Below are 22,973 nucleotides of genomic sequence, written 5' to 3' on the forward strand. Positions count from 1 at the left end.
TGAAAGGAGTAGAGAGTGACAGAGATGGAAACAAGATTCCCCTTTATATACTTTTTTGTATTTTGATTTTGGAACAATGTAATTTTATTATTTATTAAAAGAATTATACCTTAGAAAGCAAAATAAAAAACACACACAGGGATCTGTAGGGAGCTTAGACTTCAAAATGCAATTTTACATCCACTATCCTTGTTTTGATTTTAATCCTCACAGCAACACTACGAGGCAGGCGGGGTTGGTATGAGCTGTTTAAAGTCACATAGCCAGTAAGTAAGTAAAGCCCTAACTCAAATCCAGGTCTTAACTTCAAATTCGGTCTTTTCCATGGGGCTCAGCTTCCGCACTCAGGGGGGCAAAGAGAGTGGCAGGCAGTTATGACCTTGGTCAACAGGTAACTGCTTTATCTAGCTCCTCATCTAGGCACTGTCTAGAACCGGGTTCCTTCCGCTCACACACCCCACATCCAGAGCCATGAGCCCAGGTTTTGCAGGGTCCATTTATGAGGTATTTTGTATCTTTAAATCAAAGAGATGTCATGTGTTCTAAGTGCATTTATTTAGAAGGCTGGAGAACAGGATGGGCTGGACGTTTTTCAAAAAGAAACAAACCCACTACTTATGAGACAGATATCTGGACACTGATCTGAGGAGAAGCTTCTTTTTCCTCCAGAGTAAAACACAAACGTCTGGTCTGTGGTTCAGGTTCCTGAACCTTTTGCTGATAAGAGAAGGGATACTCTTACAGCTGGATATTACCTGTAGCCTCTTTCAGAAACAAAGGCTACAGAAGATTGTGTTTCCCTGGTAAGAAGGCAGAGTGGAAAATGTGGTTGGGAAAGAGGGTTGTTTTGGTTTGTGGGTTGCATTTTTTTTAAACCATCAAACCACAACAAAGTTCAGTCTGCAGAAGTGCACACTTCCTGAGGAAGTCCCTCTGCTAAGGAGTCCAGAAGAAGCCTGTCCACCTCTGGGCTGAGGAGAGAAGGCAGCACACCAACCAGTCTGATTTTTTTGTTTCCCTGGACGGTAAGCATGATCCAGGCAAGTACAAGATCACACAAAATCCTGCCAGGATCTCTGATGTTGGACAAGAGGAGGAAACACAACTTTAGGTGTCATCCAAGGGTTTGTTTCCTCACCAAAACTCAATGACTTCTCTCTAACCCCAAACATCATTACTCCTATTTGTTTCAGGCAAAGCCTGCTTTCTGATCATTCCTCAAAAGCTCCACTGATGGCAGGCCACATTATTTCTTGGCCCCAGGCCTCGGACTGGCCTGAAGCATGCTTCACAGGTCAAGAGCTACGCTTCTCAGCTCCCCTTTTCTTGGCCTTCCACTTCGCTTCCCAAAAGAGCCACAACCCTAACGTCTTTCTAAAACTCTGCTCACCTTTTTTTTTTTTTTTAAATATTATTATTATTTTTTTTTTTTTAAAGACAGTGAATAGAGAGAAAGTCTTTATTTATTTATTTATTTATTTATGGCTGTGTTGGGTCTTCGTTTCTGTGTGAGGGCTTTCTCTAGTTGTGGCAAGTGGGGGCCACTCTTCATCGCGGTGCGCGGGCCTCTATCGCGGCCTCTCTTGTTGCGGAGCACAGGCTCCAGACGCGCAGGCTCAGTAACTGTGGCTCACGGGCCCAGTTGCTCCGCAGCATGTGGGATCTTCCCAGACCAGGGCTCGAACCCGTGTCCCCTGCATTGGCAGGCAGATTCTCAACCACTGCGCCACCAGGGAAGCCCTCTGCTCACCTTTGAAGAATCACTAAGGAGCCTTCCCTGTTCCAATCACTCACCATCTCTCTTGTAGTTTACCCCCTTTATTATTTTGCACTTATAAAAGCAATTTTTCTTGTTGTTTTTTTTAAAGGGTCTTTAAAAAAAATATTTATTTATTTATTTATTTACTTTTGGTAAAGCAATTTGTTTTTATAATAAATTGCTCTTATAATAAATTGCAAACACCATACAGAACAAGATTTACAGCCTCAATGATCCCAGCTCAATTCCTGGCCTCCCCACTCCCTGTACCTAGCATTTGAAAGAATCAAGTACAAAATGTTCCTGATGTGGCATTAATAGCACAGTTGGGCTTCTACCCTCACTCACCCCTCCTAAAGTTTCCAAAACCTGCCTTAAAGTCCAATCCCGAAGCCTCTCCCACTGACTCATTTTCTGGCTGCCCTGCTGCAGCACTGTTTACCACCAAGTTCTCCCTGACATCACCCAGTTCCATGACTTCTCCCTGACCCCTCACCCATTTCAATAACTTCAGCTTCAATGTCTTTCTACTGTCTCCCCACTGAGGGGGCTCTGCCCGGTTCCTCCACTTCTGCTGTCATCTGCCTTCCTGGAGAAATCATCCCTTCTCCTGCTTTTCTTGGTCTACTTATCCTATATCTTACAGTCTGAGGAGCACACCATGAATGCCACTTTTGTCCCATCACAGCCCTCTTCAAATCCCCTTCCATGTCCCAGGTGAATAAGTATAAATTCCTCTGAGGGTCAGAGACATTCGTTCCACCATGGTCTGTGCACGGTTCCCTGCATCCCATCAATAAATGTGAGGTGATGTTATTGCCGATGGGTTCTTCTGGGCACTAGGTTTATTCGCCTCCACTGCTTTCCCTCATGCAACTAAGCCCGCATGACGAGTCATCCATCCAGTAAACCGGTATGTAGTCCAGCGGTCACACGAGGGTCTTGAATTCTTAGAGACCTGACGCTAGAACCATGGGCAAGTTAAGACAGCCCTCTCCCAGAGGGAAGGATTAAGGAGCCTTATGTTCTCGCTCTCCTGCTCTCACCTGCCTACAGATAACATTAACAACAGTAACAACAATAGCTAATATTTTCATGCACTTCTTATATGCCTGGCACAGTTCTCACAACAACCCTATGAGGTAGGTACAATTATTAACCCCATTTTACAGATCAGAAAACTAAGGCTTATAAAGGTTAAATACCATGACCAAGGCTACACAGCCAATAGGAGGGACTGCCAGGATGTGTTCCCAGGCATCTGGTGCCAGGTTCTGTGCTTAACCTCTATCCTCCTCAAAGCAACGCAAACACACCTGGGACACAATCTGGTGAAAATGACAGATCCTCTCTAGAGGAGAAAGCAAATACACACACACAAATCTATATTAAATGTGAAGAGATTTCTCCCTGAAACCAATGCCTGCTTGCAGGTTAGGAGGAGCCTCTGTTCCATAGTTTGTCCCCCTCTCACAAATGGTAGCCCTCTGCTAGTCACACACTTTGATAAGGAAGCAACCGTCAGTCTTCCTCTGTTCCACTCACATGAACTATTTTTTAGCTTGAGTCATGCAGGCTCATTGGTTAATGAAGATGGAGGATGAGAAGTCCCTCTGAAAGAACTCAGATACCCGAATTTGATAGTAGCAGTGCTTTTCCCAAGCCTGGAGAGACATGAAAACCCTGAGGTGACAAAACAAATTTGTATCTTGCTCTTTTACAGGAAATCAGAAGCATCCACTTTTAGCTCATATAATTTTCTCTTATTTCTGCAAGTTCAGCTCAATATTGTCTATAATTTATATTATCTGTGCTAGAAATCCACTAAATCTCAAACTGATCTGCAAGTAACTGGTTATCTTTCATAGGTAATATACATTTTCAGGGAAGCTGCCTGTGTCACATTAAGAAATCTGAATTCCAATTCTCTCTCTGACACTGTGCAACCTGAACAAGTCAAAACCTCTCAGCATGTTTTCATTTTTTCACATCAAACATGGGTGTTCATATCCTGAGTTACTCTACATGATGCCGTGGGGGAAAAAAATACAAATACATTAGCAAATGTTGAATTCTTATGAAGCAAGATGTTATGAACTCTATGTCCTGAGTACCTCTGACAGAAATATAGAATATTCATTGAACTTTTTAGAGTTATATAACAGTATACAGTTTGATGGCTATATATAAACTATAGGACCTCATAAGGAAGTAGTCATTATCCGTTGTTACTGATAGAGAAATGTGAAACCATAAGGAGACAAATTACTGCCCAGGATCTATAATCAAGAAAGTAGTAACTGTCTCTCCTGGTTCCACCATATAACATTATATGAAGGATATGATGAATTTTGTGCCTAGCTTTGGACATACTGTTTCCAAAATCACATGGTGAGGCAATTTAAAGGCTATACTTTTGGTTTTTAGAAAGCAGCAGAAGTCCAGATGTAATGTGAATCAGCCACATAAATTTCTTTCCAGATTAATCTCTAACATGCCAAAGCCTCTTTAACTGAAATCATCAAGAGACTCCCTTTTATGAGGAAGTGTGGAAATTTTACTAAAATGAAATCAGGAACAGAAAGGCTTATTTGTAAGGAAAGATGAAGAATGTGAGTTAAAAACAACTTCAAAGTTGAAGTTGACAGGCACAAAAGCAATTTGAAAAATGAAAACTAATCTTGGTTCGAAATGAAAATGTAGAGAAACAAATTTTTAAAAGATAAAGATTTTCCTTCAATGACCATTGCAGAGTTAGAAAATAATATTCCTCCTAACCTTACTAAAAAGTTGTATTATTTAGCATATTAAGAAACTAGACTACAAGCATTAAGAACTATGTTATGATAATTCTACCTTCAGAGCTCTGATGTATCAGACTTTAGAACTGGAATATCATCTCATGACTAAGTGAACCAATCATAAAAAGAAGTTCCATAATAAGACTGGTTCATTAGGGAGACCATCCAAGAGTTTAATTTATTGAGTATCAACACTTTTGTTATATGCATGGCAGAATGTTGATCACTATTGAAGCTGGGCTATGGGGACTTCTTAATACTATTCTGTTTATATATGCTTGAAATTGTCCATGATAAAAAGTTAAAAAAAAACAGAAACAAAAACAAAGACCATGTTATAAAGCGGCATGGACAAAATAATCCTGGGAAATTTTTGGTGGTTACATACAGTTTTTCACTTGCCCAACTCACAATGTGCTAACTCTGGACACAAACCACTCACGAGTTGCTCCATCCTCCCCTCCTTATTCAGATTCCCAGACATAAACAGTGCTCTAAGAGCCCTTTCTCCTGACAGCAGACATTTACTCATCTCCAGATACTTTATTCAAGTTTTATGTCCCCGTAGCCACTAGTTTCTGGTCACCAAGATCATAAATTGATCTGGTATGTCCATGAGTAGACTAGATGTTACTAGAACAGAGAAGCTTGGAGGAAGCACAGTTTAGTGGTTAAAAAAACAGGCTCTAATGTCAGACTGAATTATAATTCTGGCTCTACCAGTTTTTAGTGAGATGACCTGTAGGTCACTTTGGCTTAAAGATTATGCTCTTCTCAGATGAATTTCTGACCAAGAGTAAGAAGCACCAAAGGTTATCACCCCTATTTTAAATTCTTAAACATTTTACAAACTACTTGATTCTAACAAGCCTATCAGCTTTTCAAAATGAAAGACAATGTAACAAGTCCCAAGGTCTGTTCCCTCATTCAACTATGAAATCCATTTCTAATATGATCCATAAACACACAGTCAAGTACTTCAAGAAGCAGGGGAGAAAAGAAAGCCATGTTGGTTGTACACCATCCTAGATATGTATCCAATTTTCAGTCCATCTGACTAAGAATACCAGAATTCTAGAATACTAGAATACCTCACCAATATGAAGTAACCCAATGGCTTCAATAAGATAAGAATTAATTTCTCCCTTTATGTGTCTCCCTTTATGTGTCTAATATTTGTCCCCTTTGGGAAACAGTCAGGTTATCTGATTTAATTAGTAGTCTCATGACCAATGGGAAAGACCAAAGCCAGAACTGGGCAGAGGGAAAAGGCAGCCTGCCCAGGTATCTCTGCTCTGTTCACCTCCAGCTTGTAGTATTATCAACATTGCTTTTTGAGAAACCATCAATCTTAACAAGCAGAAACCCCATAGAGAACAGTAACAAACTGTTAACAATGTTATCTACAGAAACAAAATCCTAGCAATGCTGTTTAAGGTTGTCCTGTCTCCTGAAAGAGCACAAAAGAGGTTCTGTCTCACACATGGCAGCCAATGCCCACCAGGATGACAGACGGGAGGGCCCTGCTGGGGTAAACACACCTCGCCAGCATAATAGCACACTACGTATTCTCCTAAGGTCAGGCCAAGTGTGCCAATTAAATTAGATCATGTTTTCTTTCCTTCCTTCCTGTTAAGTCAGAAAGAACATTACCAAGAAACACATGAGAATAATTTATTTTGGCTTTGAATGAACTATTCGCTACCCCCACTCAGTACAATTTATCTTTTGGCTCTCTACTGAAATGCTTTACTCTGTATAATCTCAGGCATTTCAGTTATTCGAGAACAACAAAAAAGTTAGTTTAGTCTTAACTAGACAGCTGCAGGTTTCGCTAGGAAGGATTATAGGCAGACCACAGGGATCAAGACCCCAGCTCTTGGGATGAAGTGAGAGAGTGGCATGGACATCTATACACTACCAAATGCAAAACAGCTAGCTAGTGGGAAGCAGCCGCATAGCACAGGGAGATCAGCTCAGGGCTTTGTGACCACCTAGAGGGGTGGGATAAGGAGGGTGGGAGGGAGACACAAGAGGGAGGAGATATGGGGATATATGTTTATGTACAGCTGATTCACTTTGTTATAAAGCAGAAACTAACACACCATTGTAAAGCAATGATACTCCAATAAAGATGTTAAAAAAAAAAAAAAAACCAAGAAGGGAGTATCACTGTCATTAAAGTAAATTTTAAGAAGTAAAATGGTGATATAATGCAAATGTAAAATAAACACGTGTTAAAGATTTTATTCAACTCACTACAAGAGTGAACCAGTAAGATAACACAATCAGTTCAAAGAGCCAAAGGACATTTGAAAATGTGTGTGTGTGTGATATAATTATGTGTGCTTTATAACATAAATTATAAAATTCATATAATTCTGTAAATAATTAAATGTTAGACTTCTGGGTTGGAAGCAAAACTGGTTAATGTGTTATAGTACAATAAGCTATAACCTTTGAACTTAAAAAAAAAAAAAGACCCCAGCTCTCTCAACATGATAATAGAATGAGTAAGTCAGCAGAAGCAAAACTTTTATTGCGTTAGGAGTAAAGAGGTACAGTTGAATGGAAAAAAATTAGCAAAGTGGCCTAGAATCCTCTTTAAGAGTAGGTATTTAGGTTCAAAGTAAGAAAGACAATAACTCACACTACACAGAACACAGAGCTTTTGCCTGACTTTACAAGTGTTTATCCTCTCTTAAATGGGTATCACTACTATCTACAAACTCAGTGACTGTTATAGATAGAAAAATATCTCAGAAACAAGCCAAGGGGTCCAGGCTGGTCTAAACAAACCATAAATTTAGTCCTTTTTCTAGACACTAATCTTTACAATAACAAACCATTTACAGGGACCAAATAAGACCAAAAATGAAACAGAAGCTACAGAGTTTCATCTGAAACAATAGCTTATGTTTTAAAATGTTACAAATACCAAATCCTTCCAATTCAAGACAAGCTTTTCCTTTGCATCCACTTCTTAACCACCATCAACTTAAGGGATATAACTGAATTCTGAGTTGTTTGTTTTTAATCTTTTTGCTAGTTTCCTTATACCCACCTCTACCTGATCCCAATGTTTTTGTGTCTTAAAATGAATTTATCTTATAAGAAATCACCAATTAAAAAATATGTTGCACTTTAATTCATAACAGTTAATTTAGCAAGTGCCCCATAATCACAGAACAATAACAGAAATCACAGATGGGGGACATGCAACTACCTGATGATGAGCAGATACGTACCAACAGCATTAATATTCGTTTACATATAATCACTGAGCTGCTGAGTTTCACAGCAGATCCCAGGGACAGTTAGCCAAAATCCACCAATGATCATTTCATGGGGAGATGAAAAGACTTGGAATGACACATTAAATGGCCTCTAGGTGTTGGCCATCACCTACTAGCCTGTGCCACTCAACTGCAGCATACTCAAGTCTTGTCAAGGCTCTTCTAAGACAGTAGTTTTCAAATATAAACGACTGAAGCCCCATCTGCTCACTTCCAAACCTCCACCTTTTACCCTTGGAAATCTTAGAGCTCTAAAGAACTTAGCTGGAAAATCACTTAAACAAAGAGGGAAGCAACAGGTAAAGAGTTGCTGAGATCGCTATTTTCTTTTTCTTTTTTTTCTTTCATTTTGTTTTACTTTTTTTAAAGAAAATTTCTGGCTGATTGCTGCTTGGGTGAGATAGCTGAAGTTTGATTCCAAGTGTCTGGGTAATCTCACTGGATTCCCTACCTATTTCCTTCCAGTCTTCTAACTAGTCTAGAGAGCTGCGGTTAATGTGTCCTTCCTAGCCAGAATCTACTGGCTAAAAGTAAGAAATATGGACTCTGGGAAACAGCTGCTACAAGATGTGACCAGCACATAACACACACGCAAATACATGCTGACATGCATAATATTCTCTGGTAGTTGCCACTTTTTGGTCTGAAACTCTAAAAATTAAAGCATAACAACACCTTAAAAGGCTTTTATCTACTAAATCTACTATGAAAAACAGTCTTAAGAAATATGGTCTCTAAGATTTGCAAGAATATACCCTAAACAGTTAATCAATGGTGATCGCTGGGTAGCAGGATTATTAGAGATTTTTTTCCCCCTCTTTTGGCTTATCTGTAGTTTTTATTTTTCTACAATTCATATATTACCTGTGGTTTTTCTTTAAGCCTAATTACTATAATTTACTTATGACTTCTGCCTGCGTTTTGATTGTCAGAATAAAACCATCTAAATGGTAACCATGGCATTCTTTTCCTCTTTAGACTTCACAACTTCTCATGAGTCTCCAATACATGCCTAAAGTTTCTTGCCAATCCCATTCTCCCACTAGAAAGCTTCTGATTTTCTAGAGAGTTAGTGCAGTAAACGAAAATGCACCAAACTCCATACAGCAAGTGTCCTGGCAAAGGGCAAACTTCTTACGGGCCAAGTGATTCTGGTACAAAGAGGTCTACTAGGGTCAGCACAGTTTGGAACAAATGCCAGCACATACTGATCTCAGAGCCAACCAGGGAGTTCAGGCCTACCATGCTGGTCGTAGGGATCCTGGGGGCAAACTAGATCCTCAGATTTTTCTCCAGAATAGTCTAGCTAATAATCTAGCTAATGGGACCAATTACTGAAAAATAAAAATGATCCACACTAGGGCAGCTTTTTCTTCCCATTAGGAGGCAGAGAGTAGAGCAGACCTAGTCACTCTGAGTTCGTATTACCAGATTAAGCTTACCTTTATGGCCGTGGTCCTCACCCCACGAATTTTCCACTCTCCATTTCACGAAAGCACCCTCCTGATCATCCTGCAAAAGAGTGGATGACAGTGTGTAGTCTGAAACTAGATCCGTCCTGATGAGGTGTCATGTAATTTCAGCTCTTATTCAGCCACTCAGAAGAAAGAGCCTTCGCTATACAGCAATGATATACATGACCAGGGCCGTATATCTTCCACTATAACCAAAGGGATACTCTAATAGAAGTGGAGTTTGAATCTCTTGGGGTGAAAATGCAATAAACCCAGCAAAGCGATAAATACTATTTTCTCCTTTACATTCTATTGTATACAGAAAATAAGCACATTAAAATGCCTCTTGGCTAAGAAAAACAAAATATTAAATTACTGAAAGCAGTGAACACCATCTGAAGCCAGAGACTCTTGCTTTTAATTAGTCAGCATTCATTGCAAAGGTACCCCACTGTATTTATTTTAGAAATGATTCTAAGACCTAGTCAAGAGTTTAAAAAAGAAAACAAACACATTCTCATCAATACAGCCTACTTTTCTTTCTTAGGGGAACCGAGTAATGACACTCTCCAATGTGTTCTTTTATTGATTCAGTTACACAAATATTGAATTTAATACAATAGAGATTGAATGGCAAACCAAACACTATTTTCACAAAACAAAACCCAGGCAGTTCCGTTCTCCTTCTATCTTCATTAATAAAATAAGCTCAATTTTCATCTTCTTAAAGGGACAACGATACTCATCCTGATAACCTTCATTTACAGTCTTTCTTACAGTGACGCAGAGAGGGATAAGAAGGCTGCACTTGGGAAAAGACTGTTCTCTCTCATGTTTACCCAGGGCATTAGCTGATGTCAAAACAACTTAAATCTCTGTAGCATGAGAAGAGAGCTGGCTCCTGAATTATCTCCTAATGATTTCATCTGTCAACTCCCACCTGCATAAAACTGCATGAGTCTCATCTACATGGGATTTGATTTTACTCCTGACAGTTTTCTTGAATCTCAGTAATTTTCAGTCTCAGAAATAGCCAACAATCAAACCCACAAGTTTCAAACACCCTTATCTGTACTACCTACCCCTTAATCTTAGCCCCAGGTACCTTTAAAACCACATCAATAAACTATACATTCTGGGGCTAGCTTATTAAATGTTTTGGTTTTCTACTCCCTGCATTATAGTCCATCTTTACTTTCCTTTTAAATATAACTGTTAGAATCTATATCACCTAAAGTCATTTATTATAGTAAGTTTGAAAATGTTTCCTCTTCTTTCCTTTGCCAATGAATTCCTGCATGACCTAGATCAAGCCATGTCATCTACAAATATAGAATAATATCTGGACCTCCCTCAGAGGGATTCCAAGAAACCAGAAACAAGAAAGAATATCCCAGAATACTTACTAGCATTTATCTCTGCATTATCATTCAAATGCAGTGCAAACTAGTTTTGTAGTGGTCAAAAACTCAAAGTGGAAGGAAGAGAAAAATCTCAATATAAAATTCCAGTTATGATAGTATCGATTCTGCTTTATAATATTTACAGGTAATGTAGCTCCATTTCCCAGAGGGGAAAAAAAAGCATATTAATAAACCATGCCAGTGAAAGAATGGAAGTTCCAGAGAAAACGACATGGAGTATGTATGATTTTTATTTCTGAAAAACAGGAATACTCTATAATAGAGATGGAAAATGATAAAACCCAAAACTCTCTTGGAAATTACAAGGTTTTTAGTTTGTTTTCCCTTTTAATAATCCTCTGAATAGTTTAAAAGTTTAACTTTAAGGAGCTTTAGTAATAAATCCACTGAATTTTACAATATAGGAGGTCTAAACATAAATATGAACAACTTAATATTTTATTCTAAGTATTTTAGTAGTATTTTATTCTAGTTTATTTACTATAGAATTTTATTTCATTACTTACAGTATTTTACGAGAAGTTCCTTCTAATATTTTGCTTCTAAGGTCAAGGTAGTTATTCTGTGACTTTCTTTCCAATTAGGCTAGGAAAAGAACACTTTTGCTTGCAGTGGTAAAGAACTAAAGTATTCTGAAGTCTTCTCTTCTTTATGACCCCTGAGCACAGGAGTAAATATCTATTCTACAGCCTAGAAATAAGGAGGCTTATTTGTGAAATAAAACTGCAGTTGTTGTTTCCAACACTGTGTCTTAGAAACAGTGATATTACTAGTCAGAGTATTTCATAGGAAATTCAACATACTTTTTACATTCAATTTCCTGAAGCTCTGCATAAATCCAGTAATGGGCATGGAGTCTACAAATTATTGTTATTGACATTTTACTGCAGAAGAATCTGAATGACAAATGAAAGGAAGGTGAGTCTGAACATAAGTCATCAAGATATGAACACTTTCAGGGCACATTTTAATTCCTTATTAAACTGAAGTTATCCTCTCCCAAGTTCCCTTGCTGACCTCTTTTCACACCAAGAATTTCCAAAGTTACAGAAAAGCAGTTACCTCCTTACTCCCTGCTGGCACAAATTCTGCTCCTCCTGGAAAGTTTCTATTTTTATTACTTCTGAGCATCCAGCCAAACCCCAAGTGAGGCAGGTACAATGTCTCGCTAACTTTTAACAGAAATCATATACACTATGAAGAAGCTCTGCTGGATTAAATGGTCTGCAGGAGCATGTAGATCCACCTATGCAAACACTGGAGTGGGCACGCTGAGGGTCATACCTTTTCCGAGACAGCAGTGAAGGTCATGGCGTGGGTCATAAGTGACTCACCGAAAGTCAGCCTCTCAGCTTTATTCATGTTCTTCATGGAGACACCAAACACTAACTCATGGTCATAGCTGTAAAAGAGAACAATAGCACAGAATATAGAGAGTACAATCATGGGGGATAATTGGCTTCTGGTTGTAAAAGGATCATAGAAGAACCTGAAGGGGCTTTGCAGCTCCAGATATATCTGGGCTGTAGCTCTTTAGAGAACGTGGTACGTGCAAAATTTAGTCTCTCAATGGGATTCCATTCTCTCTGTGTCACAAGAGTACTCAGAAAAATATGAAGTTATTAAACATAAATTCCCCAAATCAGAAAGCTGACAAGATAAGCTTACACTGTCATTTTGGCAAGAAAACTTAAAAGTTTCTGAAGTAATTTCTTTCAAAAATGGTCTCTTTTGAGCCGGGAGAAACACTCAGTTTCTGAATTCATTTAGACCACTGCTAACTGTGAAATTTAAATAAATAGTGTCAAAATATTGGAGAATATTTTCAAAGTTTAAAAAACTTCATGAATTCTTTTAGCAGATTTCCTTTGTCCTGTTGTTAACTGTCAAGATATTTACTCAATTTCCTACAAGTAATAATTACTTACAAGTAATGCTAAAGTGATATATTTTAAGTCAAGGAATTTGAATGATTCAGTTCACAAATGAATCTTCATTGTCATAAACAACCAGGAGGAATGCTTTAAAGTGTGTATGCATATTAGTCCTAGTTGTCATAAAGACAAAATACATAAGGTATCAAAGTAATAGAAGTAGTTAAGAAGGCTCAAATAGCAAACAAGAGATCTGGAAAACCTTTCATTATATCCCCAAACGCACTGAGCAGATTTACACAGTAATCAATTACTATTATTTTTATAACTTTCGTAATCCAACTTTCTTTTTTTTTTTTGGCTGCGTTGGGTTTTCATTGCTGCGTGCAGGCTTTGTCTAGTTGCGGCGAGCTGGGGGCTACTCTTCATTGTGGTGCGCGGGCTTTTCATTGCAGTGGCTTCTCTTGTTGCGGAGCACGGGCTCTAGGCACGTGGGCTTCAGCAGTTGTGGTGCACGGGCTTAGTTGCTCTGTGGCATGTGGGATCTTCCCGGACCAGGGATCGAACCTGTGTACCTGGCATTGGCAGGCAGATTCTTAACCACTTTGCCACTAGGGAAGTCCCAGTAATCCAACTTTTAAGTTGCCTTTTTTAAAAAAAATATTTATTTATTTATTTGGCTGCACCGGGTCTTAGTTGCGGCACACAGGATCTTCATTGCCGCATGCAGGATCTTTAGTTGCAGCATGTGGGATCTTTTAGTTGCATCATGTGAACTCTTAGCTGCAGCATGTGGGATCTAGTTCCCTGACCAGGGATTGAACCCGGGCCCCCTGCATTGGGAGCATGGAGTCTTGGCCACTGGACCACCCATGGAAGTCCCTTGTCTTTTAAAAAGTAATTATTGTACCAAAAAAAAAGACAAAAAGTATGTGGTATCTTTGATAAATACTTGGTATCAAATACTTGGCATCACATTGATTATATCTTTTACAATACTACTTTGAGTGTTACATTGTTTTTTTTTTTTAAACAAAAAAAATTTTTTTTAAGTGTCTTTCTCATGTAGGATGACTTTTTAGGAACGTCCAACAATTTCAACTCAGATATGAAGTATGATCTTGACTTCCCAGGTTAGAGCATATAAATATGTGGAGTTTCTGCTACGAATCCTCAAATTCTACAAAATAGAAAGAAAGAGACCCACCCTCAGGCCAGCCTTAATCTTTGAGTGAACCTGAGCTGAGTCACTTCGTACCAAGAGTGCACTCCAACAGTCACAACCCACAAATGATTTTCTATTTTAAATTTCTTGCACTCACACATTCATGTCACTGAGGCCCAACTTGCCATTGAAGTGCTTTCCAACATCACAGCCAAACCATACAGCCTAGAAATAGAGGAAAGAAGATGAAAGAAGTCAACATAAGTTCTTCCTATTACACCAAAGAAGTGGGAAGAAAAGGTTTTAACCCCTATGCAGAAGACAAAGAAACAATACCAACCTCTCCATCTTTGATGGAGGCAGCAACCACCTTTTTCAATAAGTCAATGGGCTGGTTGTTATATAGAGTTTTCCTCCCTCCAACCATGTTGCTTAAGTAGTCCACCGTGTAAAGCCTGCTGTACTTATGGTGGGGCCGAGGGTCATTCACTAAACAAATCTATTGAGATCAAGAACATGTTGATTAGAACATAAAACCAGGAGTGTCAAGCAAGATACAGACCTCTCCTTTAAGTTCATATATTTGTATCAAGCTTAGCACCTCTGCCTACAAGAACAAGCATTACACATTGTTAAATAACTGAGAAACAAAAGGTGGCAAGGTCATGTGAGAGAGGTCCCTGTATATCCTAATTAGTATAAGGGACACATTTGGGAGTTGCATCAACCTGTTTTTCCTACTGGCGGGAATCACCCCAAAACTAATTCTGCAGAATTGTGTGCACTGAGTATGGCAAGATGGCGATTCACGAGTCCATCACTACAAGACCTCTGCTCTCAAGTTACCAGAAAGGCTCAACATCTGGCAGTACCACAACTGAGTTGGGACTCCATCATAAAAAAACGCCACGTGCTTTTAAGATGGTCAAGATGCCAATGAAGAAGGGGCGCTAGTCATCTTGCTAGGCAGGTGGAGAAGCCCTGAAGTGAGCGGGAAAAACTAGGATGGGACACTGCTCCCTTCCGCAAGAGAGTCCCAAGAGGGGCCCACAGTAGAGTGATGCTCTGAACCCATGGTAAGAAACACCCAATATACTTTTATTGTCTTCGCAACTGAGAATGACTCAGGGCCCAAATCAGGGGAGCATATGGGAATTAAACTGACTGCTGGCCCATAGTTAGAAAAGTCTCTGAAGAGGAGCACTGGGGATCCTAATATGACCAACTGAATTGGTTCATAAAATACCTCAGAGGAAGGAGGAAACATTTTGTTTAGTGTCTAGTCTGATGAGCATGCATGGTAACCCAGGAATCGTGTATTCTTTCTTGTAGTCAACAGGCATTTGAAAGTAAACAGCCAGTGGCTGCCAGTGCCAGTCTCCAACCTTATCTTCCATATTGAAGAGTGGCTTGACATGTTCCTTGTAAAACTTCAAGGGTGTTATGGGGCCAATCTTCTGATAGTTTTTATCTTTGTCTCGATACTCCCAGGTAAACGTCTCTGGTGGATTACCCAAACAGATACACACCACTCTGAATATCTGGAAAAAAGGAGGACAGATAAGCGATGGCTAGGGGGAAGCAGTATTTTTTACCTCTTCATTTTCTTCTAGCTTGGGAAACACAAGGAATCAGTGGCTAAATTCAAGCCAGAAATTTCACAGGAAATCTAATATTGCTCCAAAAATTGGAAGGTTGATGTCCAGGATTTGATATCAGCCAACTTCTGAGTTCTTAAATAAACACTGTGAACAATACAATTCTGAAATGTTAATATTTAGTGCTTAGTATTTGCCCTGCAAGTTAAACTTCCTTAGCCAAGAAATCACTCACCACTGATACACAACAAGACCTGGGTTGCTGCTCTGCTGATTATATTTCAAGTGACAAATAATTGCATACATTTTATAAATGGATTTCCTTCCCTTTATGCTTCTAGGTTTGGCTTTGATTGTGACAGGGGTCTCTACTCACAGAAAAGTCATTAACTTTTTGGTGGAGCTTAGATGACAATGTCTATTAAAATTATTATTAGAACAAGACTAAATTTAGTAGTAAGGTACCATTTTTTGGGTTGTGAGACCTTAACATACTTTCCAATGATGTCATAAAACCTTCAATTAGCATTATTACAATCCAAGGATATTTCAATATTTTATATTATTTTCATCTTATAGAAAGACAAAAATAGAAATATAGAGACATACCTTCCTCTTCTGTATCAAATTTGTTTTTATCTTTTAAAAAATACACACTACAATCCGCTTCTTCTTTCTCCACCCCAGGCACCACCCTAATCCAATCTTATTACCTGTATTATTTGCTCCATACATTTGTATTGATATACTCCAATACAGTCAAAAGAAATGGACCCTGTATTTATTAAGTGTGACTATTTTGTGCTAGATACTATATATCTGCTAGGTTAACTTAATTCTCACAGAACTCTCTCAAGGCATAATTTCCCCTTTTTCTTTTTTTCCCCCCAAAGAGATTGAGACTCAAAGAAAATAAGTAACCTACTTAAGATCACATAGCTAGTAACTGGCAGAACCATGGTCTAAACTGATGTCACACACTGTCCAAAAAAAAAAAAAAAAGTATTGCTCCATTGGTACAGGGTTTAAAACAAAAAAGGGAACATTTATTGACTGTTTTCTGTGCTGTACTACAATCTTTAAATATCATATCTCTCAATCCTCTCAAAAAAAAATGGTAGGTATTATTCATATTTTACAGATAAGGAAACCAAGGTTCAGGGAAATAAATAGCTTGACTGAAGTCTTAAAGCCTATAAATCACAAAATTAGGATTTGAACCCAGGTCTGACCTCAGCACTATTTCTATAACACCATGAATTAAGCATTTATCGTTTACTGTAACTTTCTGGGTTTCCTATAACCTGTCTCTTACAAAAGGTCATAAACTTCTCAAGGATAAGGACCAGGTCATGGATATTTTGTATCTCCTATAGCATCTAGCACTATATCTGACCTAGATATGATAACTAATGTGAACACTATTCCACTCTCCACCACAGGATGAATAATTTCAGAAGTACCACCCTTTCTTCAAGTCACTTCCTTGTTGAAGATTCAATAATGCTTTCCTATTACCTCCCATAACAAATCTAAACTCCATGACCTGATCTATTTGTCTTCTTTTTTTACTTCGGCATAACATACATTCAAAAGGTATGCAAAGTGCACTAATCTTACACATACAGCTCGGTTCAATTTTTTACATAGGTATACACCCATGTAACCACCATTCAAATAAATATACAGAATATTTCCAGGGTTCCAAAGGTTCCCTAGCTCCCTTCCAGTCAATAACCACACCTTCCCCAAGGTAAGCATCATTTTGACTTATATAACCACTGATTAGTTTTGCCTGTTCTTTAATTTCATATAAATGGAATCACACAGCATATACTCTGCTGTGTAGGGCAACCTTTGTTGACATAATGCCTGTAAGATTCACTCATGGTGCTGTGGGTATCACTAATTTGTCTTTACTGCTGTGTAAATATATTATAATTTATTCACTCGTGTTGGTGGACATGTGAGTTGTTTTCAGTGTAGGGTTATTTATAAAGCAGCTAAGAATATTTTTATCCAGACCGTTTTCCAGGGGCTTGAAGGAATTTACATACTCTCCAGCAAAGGAAGAGAGTTCCAGTTGTTCTAACAATACATTCTTGCCAAACCTGGCACTGTATTTTTAATCTTAGCCATTTTGGTGGGTAAGTAATGGTACCCCCAATGTGGTTTTCGCTTGCATGTCTCTGATGAGCACGGTTGGATGTTAAAGGCTCTCCGTGACGTCACCCAACCGTACTTCCCATCACGGAGCCTGCTCACCCGTCGGGCCTGTCTCTGTCTCTCCTTACTGTCCACTCACGCACTCAGCTCGTTGTCACCTTCATAACTTGACTGTCTCTTCTGTTCCTCAAAACCCAATCCTACTCCCACGCTATAAAACTCAGTGCAGGGAATTCCCTGGCGGTTCAGTGGTTAAGACTCCACACTTTCACTGCCGAGGGCCCGAGTTCAATCCCTGGTCAGAGGACTAAGACCCCGCAAGCCATGTGGCACAGCCAAAAAACTAAAATAAAAAAAAAAAAAACAAAACCAAAACTCAGTGCTGGATGACCCTTTTCCAGAAAGTTTTCACTAATTAAATTTTTATGTCAGAAGTATTCAGAGAAGGGAGAAGTTAGTGTGAGCTAGAAAAATTAACATTTGATTCCATAGTGTCAGTTATGTTTCTCTACTGTCTCCCCTGCTAGACTTAATCTACCAGGGACAGAAACCAGACCCTAGACGTATCCCAACAAACACTAGAAGAACCACATTAAAAACAGTTTTCTTAAATTGAAGTTCTTCTCCAGTGACTGGTGTAAAACTTAAATTTAGGAGTTCAAACTGGGCAGACCCTAAATGCAGAACAAAAGGGAAGGCTTAGAGAATAAAACAAAGCTATAGCCTGTAAGAAATAAACCTTCCTTCCCCTCCTCTCCTTGGACCCCAACTCTGGAGAACTCTGTTGTCCTTAACCTGATAGACCTCACCCTCTTCCCTCACTTTACCCTCCACTCCCTTCAGAAATGTCAGCTCCTGCCTCTGCTCTGGAAAGAATCACCAGAGAATGATCTATGACAGCCTGATTTCTTAATACGCCCAACCCCACCACTTTCAGCCAGAAAGACCACTTAAGGAGCTTAGTTTTTGATACCCCTTAGCTGTACATTAGTAGTTGTTTTGAGCAGCCAGGACTTCTCCAGACTGACCTTTAGGTAAATTCATTAGATACCCCAGTCCCTATCTGGCTTTAGGGAACACACGTCCAAGATCCCCCAATTCTAAGTCGGCATCCATATGTCATCATCAGCCGCTGAAATTGTATTTATTTCTCTTCATCATCTCCAGTGCATTCATTCTAGGCCTCAAAAAGCCCTGAGACAGACTGGAACCTGATACCAAGGCTCAAACTTATTCTCTGAACCAAAGCTAGAAAACTAGACATAGGTCTGCCTATGACATTAGGCCTATAATTAAGGATAAAAAGACTCTTAATTCATGTGTTATTTTGGAAGACAGAGCCTGACTCTACCATCTTAACAGAAACAGATTAACCTACAGATGAAGTTATGTTTGCCTTTCATTTTATGTTTTGTTTCCCAAGAGAGAATCTTCCTTTACTAGGATTTACTTTGTGTTTTACGAGCCTGAACAGCTGCTCCTTAAACCACCTCTCTTTTAATGTTGTATCATTCCCAGGTTGGTTTCTAGTACAGAAAAGCAGCAGCAGGGCATCACATCAGCAACTGTAATTGAGCTAATCTAGCCATGGATTAATGAGCTATGTTTGGGATTCATAAGGACCAGAGAGTCATTTTGTATTTGCTCAGCACCAAGGCCACAATTGGCACCTTTCTTCATGAGGACACTGCCACTGGTAACTAAAGACAATGACAATGAAAGTATATAATCAGAACATGTTTAAATAAGGAAGGTTTTATAGACTTAAATGATGTGTATTTTTAACTAGTAATCGTTGTCACATGTGTATGAACATTTTATATGGGGTCATTCTGATTAATTCTCAGTCATCCAAGGGTGGTTTATCCAGTTCAGTTAGGCTCTGGCCAAAAAAAATGAGGCTAGGGCTAGGCCTAATGAAGATTTAAGACAACTAAGTGAATTTCTGTTTACTTTTAAACACATTCTAAATATAAATGAGTGTTTTACACTATAATTTACATATACCTCATTATGCATTTGACTCCCTATCTAAAGTAAAAAGTGTTAAATCATTCCTTCCTTCTCCCCAAAAATGCATTAAAGGAAACCTACATTTTAGTTATCTAAATGAATTCTATGATTAATCTTTTTGGAATACAAATACTTATGCCCTACTGCATATGATTTATAAATCTAAATTTTTATCAAAGATACACATAAGGCATGAATGAGGATAAGGGTGACATCTCTTTCTCTTGGATTTTAGTAAAACTGTAATTTGAGACATGTTGCTTTGTTTACTATGACTATAATTATCCAAAGCCATTCAGATTCAAGTCAGTTTATAACACTTTGGAAGGAATATTTGGCTGCAAGTCAACTAACAATAGTTAAACAAGCTCTAATTTTTTAAAACTCTCCAAAGTATAGTCTCCAGGGCCCCTGACACTACATTTCTTGATAAGAGACTCTGCTGTTCTGAAATAATATTCCCGGTTCCCAAAGTATAAAGCTGGCAGTGAGCTGTGGATATCTGAGTCTGCTCTCTGGTGAGCAACTTGGGAGTGTCACCTGCTTCTCACAAGATGCACTTGGTATTCAGGACAAAAAAAGATACTGGACACTGAACACAAGTCATTATGCAGCACTGAATACTGGTGAATAACAGAACCAGGAAAGGGAATGGAAAAAAGAAAAAGGACACAGAAAGCATGAAATACAGGACATAGGGAAAGAATGTGGGGACCCCAATTTAAAGACAAATGATGTGGGATGGAGTCAATTCCTATACCCATGGCTAAACTGGGAGACAGACATCAAGTGAGAGGAGGAAGGCAGGATGCAATAGTTGAGCGTCAGTCATGAATACTTAGAAGGGTGAGAGTTGAAAGCCAGCTACAGGCAGACGCAGAATGGAGGAAACTGTAATAATTAGAAATGTTAGAATGGGAAGGTAGCAATGGTAACAACCAAGCTACTTGTAATGGAGCAAAACTGGTAAAGCTAAAAGATTTCAGTGCTTGGAACCACTGCAGAAGTGACAGAATATTAGAATCTTCATTTGTATTTGCAATACTGTATTGCCTAGTAAAGTCTAAACCACTGTAGAAATATTACTTACTTCTATTGTTATAAAAAGGCAAAGCTACAGTGCCATTAAGAAATCACCTACTCTGACTTTTTAGTTTCACTGATGGAGAAATTAGGCTCATAGGTAAAATGACCTATTGATCACAGAGTAGAATGACCGCAGGACACAAAAGTGGTCAAAGAATATAGCTGAACTTTGAAGAAAGTTCAGTGCTAAGGGTAAATGAACCAGTTACAAGAGGGAAGGAGTAGAGACCTTAGTGACTGCTGATAATGCAGAGAAAGGAGAGAGAAGACAGCTCTCTACTGCTTTCTGGTGGGGAATGAAAGAAAGGCAAGGATCTGTTTTAAAAACAAAAATCTTACCTGTGCCTGCAAAAGCAGGCAGAGAAGGAGATACTTTCTGGGGGCACCAAATATATTTTCAGGCAGGGAAAGACATAAAGAGGTACACTTAAAGGGCATGTGCCCTTCTGTGATGCTAAGGTAAATGAGGTCATACAGATGATAAGAGTCAAATGATCATCTTGAGACTCCTTCTAGAGTGGTGGTTGAATCAAAGAAATAGAAATTCGGACTCTCCAGTCCCACCCAGACCTACTGAATCAATCTGCACTTTAACAAGATCCCCAGGGGATTTGACTGTACATTAAAGTTTGAAAGCACTACTTTAGAGCACATTTATTCTTTCTCTCCTCCAAAACCTTGCTTCTTCAATTATTGCTTCTCTCATTCGCATCTGCTATCCCTTACCACACACAGGTTTCCTCATCACTGCCGAAAAGCCCTCTCCCCTACTTGTAACCCCTCCCACTTCAGGTACCATACATCACTCCAATTCTTCCCTCTTCCTTGTCCTCCACATCAGCAAGTCCTGACAGCTTCACTTCCAAGATACACCCCCAAATGTATTCATTTCTCTTAACCCTCACTCTCATCAATCTGGTCGGAACCACTATGATATCTCATCTACACAACCACAAGAGCCTCCTAACTGGTCTCCCTACTTCCTCTCCCACTGTTTTACCATCCATTCTCAAAACAGCCAGAGTGGCATATTTTTAAAACAAAAATTAAACCATGTCACTCCTCAGCTTAAATTCCCCGGTGCCTAGCTCACTTAGAATAAAATGCAATATCCTTACCATGGCTCACAGGCGCTATATTAGCCGGTTCTCATTTCCTCTGAGATCTATTCCAGCCATTCCCACTCTCTTTCCAAGCTCGAGTCACACTGCCTTCTTTCTGTTCCTCAAAAATACCAAGCTTCCTCCTGTCTTAGGGCTTTTGCACCCACTGTCTCCTCAGCCTGCTATGCTCTATGTCCAGATCTCTGAATGGATGGATTCTTCCTGCTATTCATATCTCAGCTCATATTTGACCTCAGAAAGGCCTTTTTTTTTTTTTTGGCTGTGCCACAGCTTGCAGGATCTTAGTTCCCTGACCAGAGATTGAACCCCGGGGCCACAGCTGTAAAAGCCAAGCCCTAACACTGGACTGCCAGGGAACTCCCTGGAAAGGCCTTTCTTAGCCACCCTATCAATCACCGCATTCTACGTTCCTCAGAGTACATATCACATCAGATTGTTTATTTACTTGTGTATCGTCTGTCTCCCTCCACTAGTATGTAAAATCCATGTGAGCAGGGACCAGGTCTGTTTCAGTCATCACTGCACCCACAGTGCTTAGAACATGCTTAATATTTAGTAGTATTCAATAAATACTTATGGAATAAATGCGTATCAACTTCTCTCCTCTGCACTGCCGAGCTTCTTGAAACTCCCTTTCTCTCCGTGCCATGGTCTGACTCCTCTCCACCTAGCTCCTTCCCTTCTCCATTCCACACACCCCTACTCAGGAATCGGCAGCCTTTCCTCAGTCCTCAGAGTCTCTGGCCTGTCTGCAGCATCTGACACTGATGATCAGCACCTACATCACACAGTTCTGGCACTCACTTTTATAGAAATAGAAGTTTTATGGAAACAGATTATTTTCCAGAATTCTTTACTCAGACCTATTCTATCCTTCCATTCTCCCTCAGGAATTCCAATAATTTGCAAGGCTTCAGCCACCTGTACTAGCATCACTATCACTTTTCTAGATCATTCTCTTTCCTGAACTTTGGAATGATTTCCATATGCTTGAAACCTATTTCCAACTGGACAGTGCCTTGGGACTAGGCACTCTGAAGTCAATATTTCTCCTCTTCACGGTGGCCTCTGAAAAGAGCTTCTCTTACTGACGTGTGTGACCCATAGCAGCATTCTCCCAGTTGCCAGGCTTAAAACCTTAAAGTTATTTGTAATGATGAATCCTTGGCAGATAAGTTGCCAAGTGCTACAGATTTTTCCTCTGAGATATCTC

At 39.3% G+C, this 22,973-nt stretch overlaps 1 protein-coding gene across 5 annotated transcripts in view; it reads right to left on the reverse strand.

Annotated features, from left to right (window-relative positions):
• BLMH (bleomycin hydrolase) overlaps positions 1-22,973 on the reverse strand; it is a 41,869-nt gene that overhangs the window by 6,374 nt on the left and 12,522 nt on the right. For 4 of the 5 annotated variants that reach the window (XM_082371868.1, XM_082371867.1, XM_082371866.1 and 1 more), the window contains exons 7-11: positions 15,159-15,314; positions 14,114-14,272; positions 13,931-13,998; positions 12,019-12,136; positions 9,299-9,368 (exon numbers count right to left, since the gene is read on the reverse strand). In XM_082371868.1, the coding sequence (XP_082227994.1) occupies positions 9,299-9,368; positions 12,019-12,136; positions 13,931-13,998; positions 14,114-14,272; positions 15,159-15,314 (571 nt within the window). Of the gene's footprint in view, positions 1-1,462; positions 3,424-9,298; positions 9,369-12,018; positions 12,137-13,930; positions 13,999-14,113; positions 14,273-15,158; positions 15,315-22,973 lie in introns of those variants that run through there. The other variant, XM_082371869.1, reaches the window with a different exon arrangement.

Source organism: Balaenoptera borealis (assembly GCF_965194805.1).
Source record: "Balaenoptera borealis genome assembly, chromosome: 20".
In the NCBI taxonomy this organism is placed as follows: domain Eukaryota; kingdom Metazoa; phylum Chordata; class Mammalia; order Artiodactyla; family Balaenopteridae; genus Balaenoptera; species Balaenoptera borealis.